A 20,243-nucleotide genomic window follows, 5' to 3' on the forward strand; every position below is an offset into this window, starting at 1 on the left:
GTTAATCAATGATGTATTCCAAGCAAAATACTCTTCTGTTTGTTGCTGCCTGGCTGGTTATTAGCTGAAGGATTAATCTGTCTTTGCAAGGCCAAGTGAAGGATTTACTGCCTGTACATTTGGAGGGGATTTAAAAGGATTGAATCCAGGAATGTGAAAAGTCAGTTCATGCAGAGAGAGAGAGAGAGAGACCGGGAGAAGCTGGGATTGTTTCCCCTCGGAGCAGGGGGAGGTGAAGGGGAGATTCGGAATCACCGTGAGGGCTGAAGCGAGTTGATGAGGGAGACACTGTCCCCAGAGGCAGGAGGTTTCAATCACTGGGAGAAGCAGAGATGGGGTGGGAGTTGAAGGAGGAAGGTTTGGGGTGGCATAGGGGCTCAGTGGTTAGCGCTGCTGTCTCACGGCGCCAGGGACCCAGGTTCGATTCTAGCGTTGGGTGTCTGTCTGTGTGAAGTTTGCACATTCTCCCCGTGTCTGCGTGGGTCTCCTCCCACAATTCAAAGATGTGCGGGTTAGGCCGTGCTAAACTGTCCCATAGTGTTAGTTGCATTAGTCAGAGGTAAATGGGTCTGGGTGGGTCACTCTTCGGAGGGTCGGTGTGGACTTGTTGGGCCGAAGGGCCTGTTGAGGGAATACTGTAGGAAATCTAATCTAATCAGTTTGGTTTCGGCCCAGTGAGTTGTTGTTCTCACCTGGGACACGCAGCCTGAAAAGGCAAATTTAACAGGAACTTTCAAAATGGAGTGGGGCGGTGAAGGGAAAAATAGGGGAATGGGAAAATGGGCGGGTTGGGAGAGTGAGAACAAATTGAATCAGTCTTTCTCCCCCCGAGCTGTTGCAATGCCCTGATGTCTGCACTGTTTAATGATTCAGTGTAATAGCCTGTTTCCTGGCCGACTGAATAACTGCACAGCGGACTGGCCACAGCCCAGGCATGAAACGGAGAAAACGGAGTCACGTTCTGTCTGCTGATGTTTCACTGAATTCCTTACACGCAGTCCAACTCTCTGTGCTGGTCAGTCTGTTAGCTGCGAGTCAGAACTGAGCGTTTGAGCAGAGTGTTCACACAGCGTCGGTTTTTCACACGGACTGTTAATGTCCCTGCACAGTTCGGTAATCCAGTCGCTGCTAAATCCACTCTGAGAGTGTTCCTGTGCGTCTGCTTCTGAAGGGAACATCACCCACTCTGGGACCCCAAACGCTTCCCAGGTTCGATTGGAACACCCCAGGAATTCTGGGAAAGAATGCAATGTATTTTATTGGGTGTTAGCTCCACAGAATTCTTATGATTAAGGATCCTCTTCTTTAGATACTAAAGCAGTCTGTGTCCCAATACAGCAAGACGTAGACAATATCCAGGCTTGGGCTGGCCAGTGGCAAGTCACATTCGCAAATGCCAGACTGTGAATGTCTCCATTAAGAGACAATCTAATCACCGCCCTTTGGGCTCTCACGTTGGAAGTGACAGACAAATACGAAACAGTTACAATCTCCAGTGAGAGAGGATCTACCCACTGCCGTTGACATTCAATGGTGTTACCATTACTGAATCCCTCGCTGGGGATTCAGAAATGGTGACACCACTGGCAGAATCAACCTGGGGATGACCATTGACTTGGACCCACCACATAAACACAGCGACAACATGAGCAGGTCAGAGGCTGGGAATCCTGCAACCAGTAACTCCCCTCCTGACTCCCCCCAAAGCCTGTCCCACCCTCAACAAGGCACAAGTCAGGAGAGTGAGAGAATACCCCTTACTTGCCCCTGGATGGGGGGAAGCTCCAACAACACTCAAGAAGCTCGACACCATCCAGGGACAAAATAGGAACTCACCAAAGACCCTCAGGCAGCACCTTCCAAACCCAAGGCCACTTCCATCTGGAAGGACAAGGGGCAGCAGATACATGGGTACACCACCCTCAGCAAGTTCCCCTCTGAGCCCCTCACCCTCCCGACTTGGAAATATATCGGCCGTTCATTCCTGGGTCAGAATCCTGGAATTCCCTCCCTTCAATGAGCCTTTGACATGTTGTTATAGCCCAGTGGGGTGTTCAGCAACGGTGAGAGAGTGGAATGTCGCCAAGAGATGACTGAGAGTTTTTGGAGGGTCATTAATGATGTCTTTCTGTGTCTGTCCCATACAGGAGTGAGCAGCCAACAGCAGACAGGGAAAATCTTTGAGATTACCAGTGTGGTGAACTTTACTGTGGACCGAAAGGATAACGGTGACGTTGTGACCTGTGAGGCCAACGTGCCTTCAATGAAGGGGATGAAAAACAGGATCGACTTCCCGTTGAATGTACGATGTAAGTGAGACAGAGAGAGAGAGAGAGAGTGCATTGCTGTAGCGCCTTTCAGGGCATCCAACAGTCCTTCACAGAACCAGGGGCTCCCTCCTCTGAGAGTCGTCACGTGGTGGGAAATCCCAACTGATTCCGCCCAGCAAGATGCCAGAAAGGGCAATCTGGCTGTGACAGTTACCTTCTTTCCCTCTCTCTTAGCGGGGAACACGTTGATCCCAGGACTAGCTGTTCCTGCTTGCTCCAACAGTTGTGGGATCTGTTGTAGATGACCTTCTGAAGGAGAGGATTTGTGACAGTGCACCCCACTCCCTCAGTATTGAGAGTCTGACACTTGCCATTTCCTGACCTCTCGCTAGTTCTCTGTCCAATGTACCTGCAAGACCACAGTCTCTTACAACTGAACATTTGGGGATCCATTCTTGCTGCCCGTAGTTAGAGTAAGCTCAAAGACTTTGGGAATTGAACACTCAAAATCTTCGCCCACATTATCAATGCTCCTGCCTTGACGATTGAGTCCTGGAGCAGGAATCGAACCTGTGGGTCAGAGACGGGATCAATACCCATAATGCACCACCAACTGGCAACACAGCACCTTGACCGAGCAGGTCGTCACATTGGCACCTAGCCAAGTGAGGGGGTTTTGAGTCTACGATTCTAATCAGGCAGGTCGGGGCATGAGCTACCTCTTAAACATCTGAGAGGGAAAAGGTGCAGGGGTTTCAGGAGGGAATTCCCAAGCTCAGGACCACCCCAGTCAGATGAAGGCACTGCCCCCAATGGCAGAGCGATAGGAATAGGGGGATGCTCCAGATAGGCCGGGATTGGAGGGGGTTACAGGGATAGGGAGGGGGTGTAGGGGCTGGAGGGGGTTACAGAGATAGGGAGGGGGTGTAGGGGCTGGAGGGGGTTACAGAGATAGGGAGGGGGTGTAGGGGCTGGAGGAGGTTATAAAGATAGGGAGGGGTTGTAGGGACTGGAGGGGGTAACCGAGATAGGGAGGGGGTGTAGGGGCTGGAGGAGGTTATAGAGATAGGGAGGGGGTGTAGGGACTGGAGGAGGTTACAGAGATAGGGAGGGGGTGTAGGGGCTGGTGGGGGTTACAGAGATAGGGAGGGGGTGTAGGGGCTGGAGGGGGTTACAGAGATAGGGAGGGGGTGTAGGGGCTGGAGGAGGTTACAGAGATAGGGTGGGGGTGTAGGGACTGGAGGGGGTTACAGAAAGGGAGGGGGTGTAGGGGCTGGAAGGAGGTTACAGGGATAGGGAGGGGGTGTAGGGGCTGGAGGGGGTTACAGGGATAGGGAGGGGGTGTAGGGGCTGGAGGGGTTTACAGAGATAGGGAGGGGGTGTAGGGGCTGGAGGAGGTGACAGAGATAGGGAGGGGGTGTAGCGGCTGGAGGGGTTTACAGAGATAGGGAGGGGGTGTAGGGGCTGGAGGGGTTTACAGAGATAGGGAGGGGGTGTAGGGGCTGGAAGGAGGTTACAGAGATAGAGAGGGGTGTAGGGACTGGAGGGGGTTACAGAGATAGGGAGGGGGTGTAGGAACTGGAGGAGGTTGCAGAGATAGGGAGGGGGTGTAGGGGCTGGAGGGGGTTACAGAGATAGGGAGGGGGTGTAGGGGCTGGAGGGGGTTACAGAGATAGGGAGGGGGTGTAGGGGCTGGAGGGGGTTACAGAGATAGGGAGGGGGTGTAGGGGCTGGAGGGGGTTACAGAGGTAGGGAGGGGGTGTAGGGGCTGGAGGGAGTTACAGAGATAGGGAGGGGGTGTAGGGGCTGGAGGGGGTTACAGAGATAGGGAGGGGGTGTAGGGGCTGGAGGGGGTTACAGAGATAGGGAGGGGGTGTAGGGGCTGGAGGGGGTTACAGAGATAGGGAGGGGGTGTAGGGGCTGGAGGGAGTTACAGAGATAGGGAGGGGGTGTAGGGGCTGGAGGGGGTTACAGAGATAGGGAGGGGGTGTAGGGGCTGGAGGGGGTTACAGAGATAGGGAGGGGGTGTAGGGGCTGGAGGGGGTTACAGAGATAGGGAGGGGGTGTAGGGGCTGGAGGGGGTTACAGAGATAGGGAGGGGGTGTAGGGGCTGGAGGGAGTTACAGAGATAGGGAGGGGGTGTAGGGGCTGGAGGGGGTTACAGAGATAGGGAGGGGGTGTAGGGGCTGGAGGGGGTTACAGGGATAGGGAGGGGGTGTAGGGGCTGGAGGGGGTTACAGAGATAGGGAGGGGGTGTAGGGGCTGGAGGGGGTTACAGGGATAGGGAGGGGGTGTAGGGGCTGGAGGGGGTTACAGAGGTAGGGAGGGGGGGTGAGGAGATTTTGGATATATCAAGTGAGACACTGAACATCCCGATTTTCCAACCCAGTTTTGTCCAGACCGGAAGCTTGAGGATTAATGCAGGAGCTACATGAGTTTGGGAGCAGTTGGTGTTTATGGTTGGAAGATCGAAACTGTTTCTGAATCGTTTTAATGTGACAGGCTACAGGCTGTCACTGTCAGACACAAAGATCATTTCCCTTTGCATTCAGTGAGTCTATGTTCCTTTCCACTTCCAACAAGATTTATGTGAATTGTAACTGTTTGTTTACTCTCGACCTGATTTAACTACTGACTTAACTAGGTGACCTGCTGCAAATGCTGCTCGCATTCATTTATTCACACCACGTCCCGATTCCAATGAAAGTCCTATTGTTTTTCAAGCTGATAGTTGAGTTATCCCAGTAATTAATCTCTCACGAGGTGATTTGCACTTTAGACTCAGGGGAAGTACCCCACGGAGGAGGGAATGATGCTGAAATCTTAAAGTGAAATGGTCGTCTCTCAGACGAATCTACCAACATCGACAAGCCGCCGAAACAGAGATTGCAGATTTGCTAAACGCCATCTGTCCCTCTCTCACTCTATCCCCAATTTCCAAGACTCTCTCTCAATCTCCTTTCCCTCTGTGTCCTTCTCAGGCCATTTCCAACCGCTATCATCTCTCTATCTCTCCCCATTGTCTCCAATCCCTGTCTTTGCAAACTTCCAACTCCAAACACATTCCCTCTCTCTCCATTGCTAAACCCTCAGTGTTTCTCTCTCTCTATCTCCAATCCCTCAATCTCTTTATTCTTCAAACTTCAATCTCTCCATCTCTCTCTCTCCTCCATTTCCAATCCCTGTCTTTCCTGACTTCCAACTCCAAACTCTTTCTCTCTCTCTCTGTTCATCTCCATCACCAATCCCTCAGTGTCTCTCTCCCTCCATTTCCAATCTCTCAATCTCTCTCTCTCCCATTATCTCCAGTCCCAGTCTCCCTGCCTCCATCTTCAATCCTTCATCTCTCTCTCTCCTTCCATCTCTTATCCCTCAATCTCTGTCTGTCTCACTTTCATTTCAATTCCTTCCCTCTCCCTGTCTCCATCCTCCATCACTCTCTCTACCTCCATGTCTAGTTTTTCAATTCCCCTCTCCCTCAATTTCCAACCCATCTCTCTCTCTCTCTACCGCCTCCCTTTCAAATCTTTCAATCTCTCTCTCTTTGTCCTTTAACCTGTCTTTCTCTGCTCCCATTTCCACTCCCTCCCTTGCCCTACCAACCCCTCTTCATCTCCAACCCCTCAATCTTTCTCTGCCTCCATCTCAAACACTACAAGCAAGGTTCAGGACCAAGTGCAGGAAATTGGGACTAAGTGTAGATTTAATGTAGCTACAGTGGGATACATCTGATGGGCTGAAAGACCTCTTCTGTCATTTTTGATTCTCTGATTTGTAGTGACGGTGCAGTATCATTTTTGTTAATTCCATTGAGATTTCTTGTGTGGTTTGATTTTGATCACTCTGTGCAATTTCCCCAAATGAACATCGAGATCCCATAAGTAACACTGCTTTGAAAATGACACTGGGGACATGATGCCTGCTAGAATATAATTAATCTATCTTTAGTTATGAACCTGATACAATTATCATTCTCATATTTACAAGCCTTTGGGACACATCATTGGAAAAATGCGACAAGAAATATCATTTTTCAAGTGAATTAATAGCCTGTGAACAATGTTCAGCTGCAAATTGTCCTTTTTTTTCGCACTGATTGTACATTTTGTTGCTGCTAGTTCAATTTCTTTTTCATTGCTGGAGTAAACGTTTATTTCTATAACCATAGGAAAGTTTGTGCTGTACCCTGGGTGGGATTGGGCTAATATTTCCAGTTAAATTTCTCGTTCAATTCCCATTACAAAACAATTCCCATTGTTACTCCCACCCAGCAGAATCCTTTTGGAAATTTCTCTGAACCCTACACTCAAGCAACATTCTGAACCACGGACTCCCGAACGGAAAAAGCAGTCTTCCCAGCCTCAATATATTCTTATACCTGAAAATAAACCCAATTGAATCGCTCTTAACCTGTTTGTTAATAGTCCCAGGATGTGTCCCAGTATCTTTTGCAGACCTGGCAGACCTGAACTCCCTGCAGGGGGTGAGATGGAGGATTTGGGGTGAGGGATGGTTGATGGGCAGGGGTGAAAGAGACTGCTTTATGAAGGAAAGATGCAGTTGGTGAGTGGGAAGAGATGGTGAATAGACCAGATCAGGGAGGTTTTGAGCTTTCTCTTATACCCTAGACCAACACTTAAGCAATAGAGAGATTTGTTATCAGGGCAACTACTTTGATAATACAAGAACTGCTGACAGTCTCACTGGGGTAGTCTTCAGGACAACTCAATCTGCAAGAATACTTTACATTTACCAGTATCAAAAGCCATGTACAAAGGAAAAGGACATGACTCGTTCTACTCCAAAAACGTTCCTACATTCTGATATGGGATTTCTGATCTTTAAAAGTTTATTCACGGGACAAGGGTGGTGCTGCATTTACTGCCTGTCCCTAGTTGCCCTCCCACTTGAGAAGGTGGGGGGTGAGCTGCTTTCTTGACCCGCTGCAGTCCATGTGCTGTGGGTAGACCCACAATGCCCCTGAGGGAGGGAATTCCAGGATTCTGACCCAGGAAGGAACGGCCGATATATTTCCAAGTCGGGATGGTGAGGGGCTCAGAGGGGAACTAGCAGGGGGGTGGTGTTCCCATGTACCGGCTGCCCCTTGTCCTTCCAGATGGAAGTGGCCATGGGTTTGGAAGGTGCTGCCTGAGGGTCGTTGGAGAGTTTCTGCAGTGGGTCTTGTAGCTGGTACACACTGCTGTTACTGAGGGGGGGGTGGGGGAGGGAGGGGATGGTACACACTGCTGTTGCTGAGGGGGGGTGGGGGGAGGGAGGGGATGGTACACACTGCTGTTGCTGAGCGTCAGTGGGGGAGGGAGGGGATGGTACACACTGCTGTTACTGAGGGTCAGTGGGGGAGGGAGGGGATGATACACACTGCTGTTACTGAGCGTCGGTGGGGGAGGGAGGGGATGGTACACACTGCTGTTACTGAGCGTCGGTGGGGGAGGGAGGGGATGGTACACACTGCTGTTACTGAGTGTCGTTGGGAGGAGGGAGGGGATGGTACACACTGCTGTTACTGAGCGTTGGTGGGGGGAGGGAGGGGATGGTACACACTGCTGTTACTGAGGAGGGGGGAGGGAGGGGATGGTACACACTGCTGTTGCTGAGGGTCAGTGGGGGAGGGAGGGGATGGTACACACTGCTGTTACTGAGGGGGGTGGGGGGAGGGAGGGGATGGTACACACTGCTGTTGCTGAGGGTCAGTGGGGGAGGGAGGGGATGGTACACACTGCTGTTACTGAGGGGGGTGGGGGGAGGGAGGGGATGGTACACACTGCTGTTACTGAACGTCGGTGGGGGGAGGGAGGGGATGGTACACACTGTGTTACTGAGCGTCGGTGGGAGAGGGAGGGGATGGTACACACTGCTGTTGCTGAGCATCGGTGGGGGAGGGAGAGGATGGTACACACTGCTGTTACTGAGCTTCGATGGGGGAGGGAGGGGATGGTACACACTGCTGTTACTGAGCATCGGTGGGGGAGGGAGGGGATGGGACACACTGCTGTTACTGAGCGTCAATGGAGGTAGGGAGGGGATGGAGCACATTGCTGTTACTGAGCGTCAATGGGGGTAGTGAGGGGATGGTACACACTGGTGTTACTGAGCGTCGGTGGGGGGAGGGAGGGGATGGTACATACTGCTGTTACTGAGCGTCGGTGGGGGGAGCGAGAGTTTGGTACACACTGATGTTACTGAGGGGGGTGGGGGGAGGGAGGGGATGGTACACACTGCTGTTACTGATCGTCGGTGGGGGAGGGAGGGGATGGTACACACTGCTGTTACTGAGCGTCGGTGGGGGGAGAGAGGGGATGGTACACACTGCTGTTACTGAGCGTTGGTGGGGGGAGGGAGGGAATGTTGGTGGGTGTGGGGCCAATCCAGCCGGGGGCTGCTTTTTCCCTGGATGATGTCGCAGTTATTGAGTGTCGTTGGATCTGCCCCCATCCAGGGGCAAGTGGGGAGTATTCCTTCACTCTCCTAAACTGCTCCTGGACAGTTTGACTGGTCACCTATTACTGATAAACGAGGCGATAGAAGAGGAGAGGAGAATAAAGAATGAATTGCATTTCTCTAGCACCTTTCATCACCTTCCAGCATACGAATGAGTGTAGCAGCCAATGGCGTACTTTTGAAATCTAGACACTGCCTTAACATAGCCAACATTGTCATGGAGTTGAGGGATGGTGTTAGTATCACTAAGAATCCTCTGGGGCCCAGTCTATTGCTTGGGGGAGTGTGGGTTCAAATCCGATCCTGGAGTTTAAACTTAATCACTAAAAGTCTGCAACAGAAATTGCTGGAGAAACCCAGCAGGTCTGTGAAGAGTGAAACAGAGTTAATGTTTCAAGTCCAGGGACCGTTCTTCAGAACTGGTGTTCTTCTCTCTCCACAGATGCTGCCAGACCTGTCGAGTTTCTCCAGCAAGTTCTGCTCTTTGTTTCAGGTCTCCAGCATCCGCAGTTGTTCTTTGCATCATTACATGAAAATGGTCAGGAATGAAAAATTGTCGGTTCAGTTGACCTGAATGAACCAGACCTCAGTGGGCGTGACCGGGTGGTGTCATTTGAATAGGGGCCTTTCGTGGCTGCAAGGTCTTCTGGGATAGCTCAGGCGCCATTGTATGCCAAGCTATGTTGAGTCCAAGAGCTTAGTGGGGGAAGGAGGGAGAGGATGGGATGAGCTAAGACAGACCATTCCCACCTCCCAGACCATGAATCATCTCCTGAACATGGTTTTCAGTTTCTCCAGGAGACGTGTGTGTCTTTAGTTCCCCAACCCCATTCTGCACGAGAGGTTTAACATCTTTAAGCTGCCAGTTAGACACGTGCAATCACTGCTTAATTATACATTCTACATTTATGTGTTCATATAATACACTGCAGGTAAAACTTTTTAATCTGCTCTTATTTAATAACTGTGCCACGTTTCTAATTTTCAAGTCAGGAAGTCTTTGCAGATGAATAGTCCAATTAAACACTTCATGAAATATCTGGAAGGGGCCAGGTATTTTACACAAAATGTTCCACCAATCACCAAGTCCACCATCGAAAGAGCTTCCCTTAAAGGTAGTTAGTATCGTGGAATTGTCACAGTGCAGTGGGAGTCCATTTGATCCATCGTGCCTGGACTTGTCCAGACTGGTTTGCAGCCGTACCAATTCTGTGATGTTTGAGTCCTTCACTGCAAGATAGGTCTAATTAAACAAAAAACAGTACTCTCTGAAGAAAAGAGTCTTCCCCCATCTCTGTCATTTACTCTAATTAAACTGGGTCCCCAAGACATTGAACCGTAGCTTTCCATTCGGCCCACTCTGATCACAGTAAGTGACAGCACGGGGTTAGATACAGAGTAAAGCTCCCTCTACACTGCCCCCCATCAAATACTCCCAGGACAGGGACAGCACGGGGTTAGATACAGAGTAAAGCTCCCTCTACACTGCCCCCCATCAAATACTCCCAGGACAGGGACAGCACGGGATTAGATACAGAGTAAAGCTCCCTCTACACTGTCCCCCCATCAAACACTCCCAGGACAGGGACATCACGGGGTTAGATACAGAGTAAAGCTCCCTCTACACTGTCCCCCCATCAAATACTCCCAGAACAGGGACATCACGGGGTTAGATACAGAGTAAAGCTCCCTCTACACTGTCCCCCCATCAAATACTCCCAGAACAGGGACATCACGGGGTTAGGTGCAGAGTAAAGCTCCCTCTCCCAAACTATAGGGAAAGGGCTGTGGAATGGGGTTGAGTAAATTGGTTCTGTAGAGTGCTAGCACAGACCTAAAGGGCTGAATGGGCCCACAGTATCTGAACCATTTGATTCTCTGACAGTGCAGCTCCGTTATTGCCTGGAAAGGTGACACTGTGTAATGGGTTTTTCTCTCTCTCTCCCTCTCTCTCTCTTGCAGTTCCCCCCGTGGTCAAAGTTCAGACTCCGTCCGTCCACTTGAGAGAGGGTGATGACCTGACGCTGACTTGCCTGGTTACAGGGAACCCACAGTAAGTGTGTTTCTGATCTGCCTCCACGCTCAGTTACAGTGAGACAGTGCAGCCTGAATGTGCTCTGCTGAGACGGTTTGAAACTCTCTGATTTGTGTCTGTTTTGTATCCTCTATAAACTGGGCAGCACTGGCTGGACAACTCTGAGTGTGCCAGTGGTTAGCCTGACGACCAACGTAAAATGATCCATCGCGCTTGTGTCACAACTCGTTTCAGTTTGCAAAGAGTGATTTCCATTTATGCCCGATCTCTGTATCCTCTCTAAACAGGGGGAATACGGTCTAAACTTTGGTTAGGAATTACCCAGCATCTCAGGGAGTCTATACTTCACCAGTGCGTTTCTCCATGGCAACTTCTCGAGCAGTCACCCAATGAGAACCCTTTTCTCCCCCAGTGTAAATGATTGTGATCGTCAGAAATTTGGCATTCTTGCATTTTGTCCAGATGGTTACAGAACAAAATCTTGGACATCGTGTCCCTCTTTTCAGAAACAGCAAGTTCAGAAATTGCCGCTATCACAGACGGGAAATGCTGTGCTCACTCTCTGTTTGCAAACCTCAACGGGAAATCTCCAGCACTCAAACAGGTCACTCAGCCCATCGTTTCTCCCCCGTGGCTATCTCTCTGCATTGTGAATCACTTGTTCCCAATACAGGTTGTGGGAGTGAGTCCCACATTCTCTCACATTCCAACATGCCCCACCAACTCCCTGTGGGAGGGAGTCCCACATTCCCCACCAACCCCTCCCCCGCCCCCAACCTCCCTGTGGGAGTGAGTCCCAAATTCCCCTCAATTCCCTGTGGGAGCAGGTCCCACATTTCCTGACAATACTTTTCTCTTGAATTCCCCATCCCCACTGGATTTCTAACCGACAAGCACATCCTTATAGTTGGTTGTACTCATTTCCCCTTTTTCTCTGCATTTTTAATTCACTCAGGGAAAGTGGGGGTCCCTGGCTGGGCCCAGTATTTATCACCCTTTCCTTAGTTGCCCCCCTTGAGAAGGAGGGGAGGGAGGGGATGGTACACACTGCTGTTACTGAGGGGGGGTGGGGGGAGGGAGGGGATGGTACACACTGCTGTTACTGAGCGTCGGTGGGGGGAGGGAGGGGATGATACACACTGCTGTTACTGAGCGTCGGTGGGGGGAGGGAGGGGATGATACACACTGCTGTTACTGAGGAGGGGGTGGGGGGAGGGAGGGGATGGTACACACTGCTGTTACTGAGTGTCGGGGGGTGGGGAGGGGATGGTACACACTGCTGTTTCTGAGGGGGGGGATGGGGGAGGGAGGGGATGGTACACACTGTTGTTACTGAGCGTCGGTGGGGGGAGGGAGGGGATGATACACACTGCTGTTACTGAGGAGGGGGTGGGGGGAGGGAGGGGATGGTACACACTGCTGTTACTGAGTGTCGGGGGGTGGGGAGGGGATGGTACACACTGCTGTTACTGAGGGGGGTGGGGGGAGGGAGGGGATGGTACACACTGCTGTTTCTGAGCGTCGGTGGGGGAGGGAGGGGATGGTACACACTGCTGTTACTGAAGAGGGGGTGGGGGGGAGGGAGGGGATGGTACACACTGCTGTTACTGAGCGTCGGTGGGGTGAGGGAAGGGATGGTACACACTGCTGTTACTGAGGGGGGGTGGGGGGAGGGAGGGGATGGTATACACTGCTGTTACTGAGCGTCGGTGAGGGGAGGGAGGGGATGGTACACACTGCTGTTACTGAGCGTCGGTGGGGGGAGGGAGGGGATGGTACACACTGCTGTTACTGAGCGTCGGTGGGGGGAGGGAGGGGATGTTTGTGGGTGTGGGGCCAATCCAGCGGGGGCTGCTTTGTCCCTGGATGGTGTTGTTGGAGCTGCCCCCATCCAGGGGCAAGTGGAGAGTATTCCCTCACCCTTCTGGCTTGTGCCTTGTCGATGGTGGGACAGGCTTTGGGGGGAGTCAGTGGGAGAGTTACTCGCTGCAGGATTCCCAGTCTCTGACCTTCGTTCATTGCCACTGTAGTTATATGGCTGGTCCATTTCAGTTTCTAGCCAATGGTAGCCTACAGAATAGTAGGGGATTCAGTAATGGAAACACCACTGAATGTCAAGGGGCAGTGGTTTGATACTTTCTTGTTACAGACGGTCATTACCTGACAGTGCCTTGGCATGATGTTACTTCCTACTTGTCATCCCAAACATGGACGTTGTCCAGAGATTGCTGCACTTGGACACAGACTGCTCTAGGAACTGCAGTGCCATGAATTATCCACTGTCGAAGGGTCAGTGCTGAGGGAGTGCCGCACTGTCGAAGGGTCAGTGCTGAGGGAGTGCCGCACTGTTGGAGGGTCAGTGCTGAGGGAGTGCCGCACTGTTGGAGGGTCAGTGCTGAGGGAGTGCCGCATTGTCGGAGGGTCAGTGCTGAGGGAGTGCCGCACTGTCGGAGGGTCGGTGCTGAGGGAGTGCCGCACTGTCAGAGGGTGAGTGCTGAGGGTGAGCTGCACTGTCGGAGGGTCAGTGCTGAGGGAGTGCCGCATTGTCGGAGGGTCAGCGCTGAGGGAGTGCCGCACTGTTGGAGGGTCAGTGCTGAGGGAGTGCCGCACTGTCAGAGGGTGAGTGCTGAGGGTGAGCCGCACTGTCGGAGGGTCAGTGCTGAGGGAGTGCCGTACTATCAGAGGGTCAGTGCTGAGGGTGAGCCGCACTGTCAGAAGGGCAGTGCTGAGGGAGTGCCGCACTGTCGGAGGGTCAGTGCTGAGGGAGCACCGCACTGTCCGAGGGTCAGTGCTGAGGGTGTGCCGCACTGTCGGAGGGTCAGTGCTGAGGGAGTGCCGCACTGTCGGAGGGTCAGTGCTGAGGGAGCACCGCACTGTCCGAGGGTCAGTGCTGAGGGTGTGCCACACTGTCCGAGGGTCAGTGCTGAGGGTGTGCCACACTGTCGGAGGGTCAGTGCTGAGGGAACTCTGCACGGTTGGAAAAGAGTGCAGAACTTTGTTGAGTTTCATTGAGGAGCAGAAAACGAGTGTTCTCCCCTGTGTCGTGAATCCAGAGTTGCTCCACACCCAGTGTCTGAGATGGGAGGGAGGGAGGGAGGGACTGGCAGAGTGAAATGCATTGCTGTATGTGACTTCTCTCTGTGTGATCAGGTACTCCTGATGTACTTTGTGCTGAGCTTTTGGAGGGGTCTTGGCTGTTGCCAACGCAACAGAAGGTTAAAGCAATCAAGTGCCAATCCGAGTCAGTGCCACAGACAACATCACCAACAGATGGTGCGGGACATCTGCTCGATGATGGCATCAACCAGCGCCATTGCCATCTGTGCCACCCTTGATGTGGGAGACACTCGTTCATGTGTGCCATGAACTGTTTGTGATCCAAGCTGCACTGACTCGCCCCAACCCAGGGCCAAATCTCTTCCGTCTGGGTTTAGTTCCATGCGTTCTATCTCCAGGAGTTCATGTATAACAAGTCAGATTATCATGTTCCACAACTGATGTCATCATGTGACTGAGGCACAGTGAAGAGTGAGAGAGGTTCAAGCTCCCTCTGCACTGTCCTCCATCAAACACTCCCAGGACAGGGACAGCACGAGGTTAGATACAGAGTAAAGCTCCCTCTGCACTGTCCCCCATCAAACACTCCCAGGACAGGGACAGCACGGGGTTAGATACAGAGTAAAGCTCCCTCTGCACTGTCCCCCATCAAACACTCCCAGGACAGGGACAGCACGGGGTTAGATACAGAGTAAAGCTCCCTCTGCACTGTCCCCCATCAAACACTTCCAGGACAGGGACAGCACGGGGTTAGATACAGAGTAAAGCTCTTTCTACACTGTCCCCATCAAATACTCCCAGGACAGGGACAGCACAGGGTTAGATACAGAGTAAAGCTCCCTCTACACAGTCCCCCATCAAACACTCCCAGGACAGGGACAGCACGGGGTTAGGTACAGAGTAAAGTTCTCTCTACAATGTCCCCCCATCAAATCCTCCCAGGACAGGGGTTGGCACCTGGGGAAGAAGGGGTGTTGTTGTGCCTTTGTCACTGTAACATCTCCATGGGACATCCTGGACAGGGTGTCAGTTATCGCAATGCAAGGAACGTGCCGCTGTCCACCCTCCCACCTCCGCTCTGTTGATGGAGCTGGGTGTGTGTTCTCGTTCCTCCTATCCTGATGTCACTGTTCAGTTTGTCAGTTTTGCTGATGTTGTGAGCGAGGGTGTTGACATTCCATCAGGACACCAAGCCCTTTCCCTCCCTCCTGTATTCGGACTCTTTGTTAGATATCCACCCTACCACTGTGCTGTCATCAGCAAACGTGTAGATGGGATTCATTCGGAATTTGGCAACACCGTTCCAGGTGGACAGGAAGTACAGAAGGGGCCTGTAAAGGCTTGGGTGTTGAGTGTTCCTCTGCAGGAATGGCAGCTCTCTCTCTCTCCTCAATGATTGCTGTCTGGGGTCAGGAAGCTGAGGATGCAGATGGAGAAGATGGAACGGAGATCGAGATCACGGGATTTGGAGATCAGTTTGGAGGGGAGCATGGTGTTGGAGGTGACCATGGTGTTGGAGGTGGAGCTGTAGCCGATGAGCAGGAGACTGAGGTAGTTGTCCTTGTTGTCCAGGGCTGGGGAAATGGTGTCTGCTATGGACGTGTCACATTTGTGAGGCAAATTACAGGGCGTTGAGGAAGGCGGAGAGCCTGGAATTGATGTGGGCTAGGAGCAACCTCTCGGAGCACTTCCTGGGCAGTACTTGGCTGATATCCCCCTCAACCTTTCCTATTCACATACCTGTCCAATTGTCTTTAAAATATTGTTTTAAACCCACATCCACCACACCTGCATCGGACTGTGTGTACACCTTTCAGTATTTTCACTGTTTCACTGAGATCACCTCTCAGTCTTCCAGACTCTTACAAATCCAGGACAAACCTCCTCAAACTCTCCGACAGTGAGGAAACAGGCCCTTCGGCCCAACAAGTCCACACCGATCCCCCGAAGAGTAACTCACCACAGACCTATTCCCCAACTCTATTACTCTACATTTACCTCTGTCTAATCCACCCAAATCTGCACATGGGACAATTTAGCATGGCCAATCCACCCTAACCTACACATCCCTGGGCACTATGGGACAATTTCCCATGGCCAATCCACCCTAACCTACACATCCCTGGGCACTGTGGGACAATTTAGCATGACCAGTCCACCCTAACCTGCACATCCCTGGGCACTATGGGACAATTTAGCATGGCCAATCCACCCTAACCTGCACATCCCTGGGCACTATGGGACAATTTAGCATGGCCATTGCACCCTAACTTGCTCATCCCTGGGCACTATGGGACAATTTAGCATGGCCAATCCACCCTAAATTGCACATCCCTGGGCACTATGGGACAATTTAGCATGGTCAATCCACCCATAACTTGCACATCCCTGGACACTATGGGACAATTTAGCATGACCAATCCACCCTTACCTGCACATCCCTGGGCACTATGGGACAATTTAGCATGGCCAATCCACCCTAACTTGCACATCCCTGAGCATTATGGGACAATTTAGCATGGCCAATCCACCCTAACCTGCACATCCCTGGGCACTATGGGACAATTTAGCATGGCCAATCCACCCTAACCTGCACATCCGTGGGCACTATGGGACAATTTAGCATGGCCAATCCTCCCTCACCTGCAGATCTTTGGACTTCAGGAGGAAACCGGAGCACCCGGAGGAAACCCACGCAGACACGGGGAGAATATGTAAACTCCACACAGACAGTCACCCGAGGCTGGGATGTGCAGGTGAGGGTGGAATAGCCATGCTGCGCCGTGAGGCAGCAGTGCTAACCACTGAGCGTCTGTGCCCTCCGCACTCCATCAGTCACTGGGGGAGTGACGTGAGAGGGAGAGTGCTGGGGAGAGTGCAGAGGGAGATTTACCCGTATGCTGCAAGGGCTGGAGGGTTTCAGAGACAGAGAGAGAGCAAGAAAGAGAGAGAGAGAGACAGAGAGATTTGAAAGTTTTCGTTTGAGCAGAGTAGACTGAGAGGGGGGAATCTCATTTAGATTTATAAAACGATGAGGGATAGAGTCAGGAGGAAACCTTTTCCCTTAGTGGAGAGATTAATAACCAGAGAGTACAGATTTAAAGGGCAGAAGATTTTGAGGAGATGTGAGGAGAAAACGTTCCCACCGGGAAGTTGATGGGAATATGGCTGTAAGGATGGGAGGGGCAGAAACCCCTCAGAACATCGAGGAAGTATTCAGATGTGCCCTTGTGATGCTGAGACTGCGCGGCCGAGAGCTGGAGGATGAGATTATAATAGTTAGCTGGTTAGTTTTGACTAGCACAAACACAATGTGCTGAAGGTCTGTGTCACAGATCTCGATAACACTCCCACCATCCCTGTCATCAACCTGTCATCCTGGTTTACAAAGTGCAGCCTTCACTGAGGTGGACAACGTTGAAACTCACCCAACACCAATCCAACAGGTTTATTTGGAAGCAGACTAGCTTTCGGAGCGCCGCTCCTTCATCAGGTGGTTGTGGACCAGCATCTTTGAGTACTCCAGGTAAGGGGCCCTGAGTACCTGCACTCAAGTGTCTTTGCTGCTGTATTCAAATTCTTGTGTAGTGAAGCCATCGTCCTGTTGACCTGCTGAACAGTGTGTGGTACTGGGATGGTTGTTCTCAATGACTCAAGCACCGGCTTCCTTTGGGATTCACCTCTTCCCACTCACTCACTGCGGAAGTCATGTGCATTGCCTTTGTCAGAGTGAACAACCACAACCAGTACAAACCCACTCAATCAGCCTGGCGAAATCGCCCAGAGGTCTCTCGACATTCCCCTCACACCTCACATTTCCGCCACATTTTGTCTCATTTGCAAACTTGGAAAGATTACAAAGCCCCTGGCTTCTGAAATCTTTGATTTGCTCCAGTAATCCCAACACTGATCCTGACAGGACTCACAGAAGACAGCGTGCCATTCTGAAAACAGCCTCATTTATTCCATCTCTCTGGTCAGAGACAAAAAGAAACACTGCAGATGCTGGAATCCAAAGTAGGTAAACAGGCTGGAGGGACACAGCAAGGCAGGCAGCGTCAGGAGGGACAGGCAGGAGGCTGGGAGAACACAGCAAGCCAGGCAGCACCAAGAGGGACAGGCAGGAGGCTGGGAGAACACAGCAAGGTAGGCAGCATCAGATGAGACAGGCAGGAGGCTGGGAGAACACAGCAAGGCAGGCAGCGTCAGGAGGGACAGGCAGGAGGCTGGGAGAACACAGCAAGGTAGGCAGCATTAGGAGGGACAGGCAGGAGGCTGGGAGAACACAGCAAGGCAGGCAGCACCAGGAGGGACAGGCAGGAGGCTGGGAGAACACAGCAAGGCAGGCAGCACCAGGAGGGACAGGCAGGAGGCTGGGAGAACACAGCAAGGCAGGCAGCACCAGGAGGGACAGGCAGGAGGCTGGAGGAACACAGCAAGGTAGGCAGCATCAGGAGGGACAGGCAGGAGGCTGGAGGAACACAGCAAGCAGGCAGCACCAGGAGGGACAGGCAGGAGGCTGGGAGAACACAGCAAGGCAGGCAGCATCAGGATCTAGCGACATCAACATTTTCTTGACGACTCAGACATTGGAGTTGTCCATCTCCTGATGCCCCTGGGTTGCTGTGTTCTTCCATCTCTCTGCATTCTGCCTGCAATGCAGTTCTCACTCCACACTCAAGGTTTCACTGCTCAGTCCACATGGCACCAAGACGAGTGAACATCGCAGGACATGAAAGGAATGTGAAAATTCAAACCATCACAGGCATCGTACCATCTGCTGGACAGGTCCTCACAAAAAACACAAAACATTTGTCCTGAACATAAGAGAAACTGACAAAAAACTGAAACCGTGCCAACACTGTCAGAGGGTCAGTGCTGAGGGTGTGCTGCAGTCAGTGCTGAGAGAGTGGGCACTGTCGGAGGGTCAGTGCTGAGGGAGTGCCGCACTGTCGGAGGGGCAGTGCTGAGGGAGTGCCGCACTGTCGGAGGGTCAGTACTGAGGGAGCGCTGCACTGTCGGAGGGTCAGTGCTGAGGGAGTGGCGCAGTGTCAGAGGGTCAGTGCTGAGGGAGTGCCGCACTGTTGGAGGGACAGTGCTGAGGGAGTGCCGCACTGTCGAAGGGTCAGTGCTGAGGGAGTGCCGCACTGTCGGAGGATCAGTGCTGAGGGAGCGCCACACTGTCGGAGGGTCAGTGCTGAGGGAGTGCCGCACTGTCGGAGGATCAGTGCTGAGGGAGAGCCACACTTTCGGAGGGTCAGTGCTGAGGGAGTGCCACACTGTCGGAGGGTCAGCGCTGAGGGAGTGCCGCACTGTCGGAGGATCAGTGCTGAGGGAGTGCCGCACTGTCGGAGGATCAGTGCTGAGGGAGTGCCACACTTTCGGAGGGTCAGTGCTGAGGGAGTGCCACACTGTCGGAGGGTCAGCGCTGAGGGAGTGCCGCACTGTCGGAGAGTCAGTGCTGAGAGAGTGGGCACTGTCGGAGGGTCAGTGCTGAGGGAGTGCCGCACTGTCGGAGGGGCAGTGCTGAGGGAGTGCCGCACTGTCGGAGGGTCAGTACTGAGGGTGCGCTGCACTGTCAGAGGGTCAGTGCTGAGGGAGTGCCGCACTGTTGGAGGGACAGTGCTGAGGGAGTGCCGCACTGTCGAAGGGTCAGTGCTGAGGGAGTGCCGCACTGTCGGAGGATCAGTGCTGAGGGAGCGCCACACTGTCGGAGGGTCAGTGCTGAGGGAGTGCCGCACTGTCGGAGGATCAGTGCTGAGGGAGTGCCACACTTTCGGAGGGTCAGTGCTGAGGGAGTGCCACACTGTCGGAGGGTCAGCGCTGAGGGAGTGCCGCACTGTCGGAGGATCAGTGCTGAGGGAGTGCCGCACTGTCGGAGGATCAGTGCTGAGGGAGTGCCACACTTTCGGAGGGTCAGTGCTGAGGGAGTGCCACACTGTCGGAGGGTCAGCGCTGAGGGAGTGCCGCACTGTCGGAGGGTCAGTGCTGAGGGAGTGCCACACTTTCGGAGGGTCAGTGCTGAGGGAGTGCCACACTGTCGGAGGGTCAGCGCTGAGGGAGTGCCGCACTGTCTGAGGATCAGTGCTGAGGGAGCGCCACACTGTCGGAGGGTCAGTGCTGAGGGAGTGCCGCACTGTTGGAGAGTTGGAGGATAACTGTTTTGATGGCAAATTGTGGAGAGAATGTTCAATGTCATTGTTTGATCCTTCACAAAGTCTGTGGAAGAGTGATGGAATTGTCAGTGACTGACCACAGACTCAGTGAGTACCTGCTGAACATAAAGCAGCTGACAACAGGTCAATGGGGATCTGTTTCCAAAGGGAACAACTGAAGGTGACGATCCCTGAAGGAATCACCAGAAACTGGAGGAGTGCATGGAATATGTCAGACCTGGAGGGGGATACAGACATAGGGAGGGG

At 52.7% G+C, this 20,243-nt stretch overlaps 1 protein-coding gene across 1 annotated transcript in view; it reads left to right on the forward strand.

Moving 5' to 3' along the window:
- The window catches only part of cadm4 (cell adhesion molecule 4), a 210,442-nt gene that overhangs the window by 161,017 nt on the left and 29,182 nt on the right, over window positions 1–20,243 (forward strand). The window contains exons 5-6 of the mRNA XM_060852691.1: window positions 2,148–2,309; window positions 10,692–10,782. Of these exons, the coding sequence (XP_060708674.1) occupies window positions 2,148–2,309; window positions 10,692–10,782 (253 nt within the window). The remainder of the gene's footprint in view (window positions 1–2,147; window positions 2,310–10,691; window positions 10,783–20,243) is intronic.

Source organism: Hemiscyllium ocellatum, chromosome 38 (assembly GCF_020745735.1).
Source record: "Hemiscyllium ocellatum isolate sHemOce1 chromosome 38, sHemOce1.pat.X.cur, whole genome shotgun sequence".
Lineage (NCBI taxonomy): Eukaryota > Metazoa > Chordata > Chondrichthyes > Orectolobiformes > Hemiscylliidae > Hemiscyllium > Hemiscyllium ocellatum.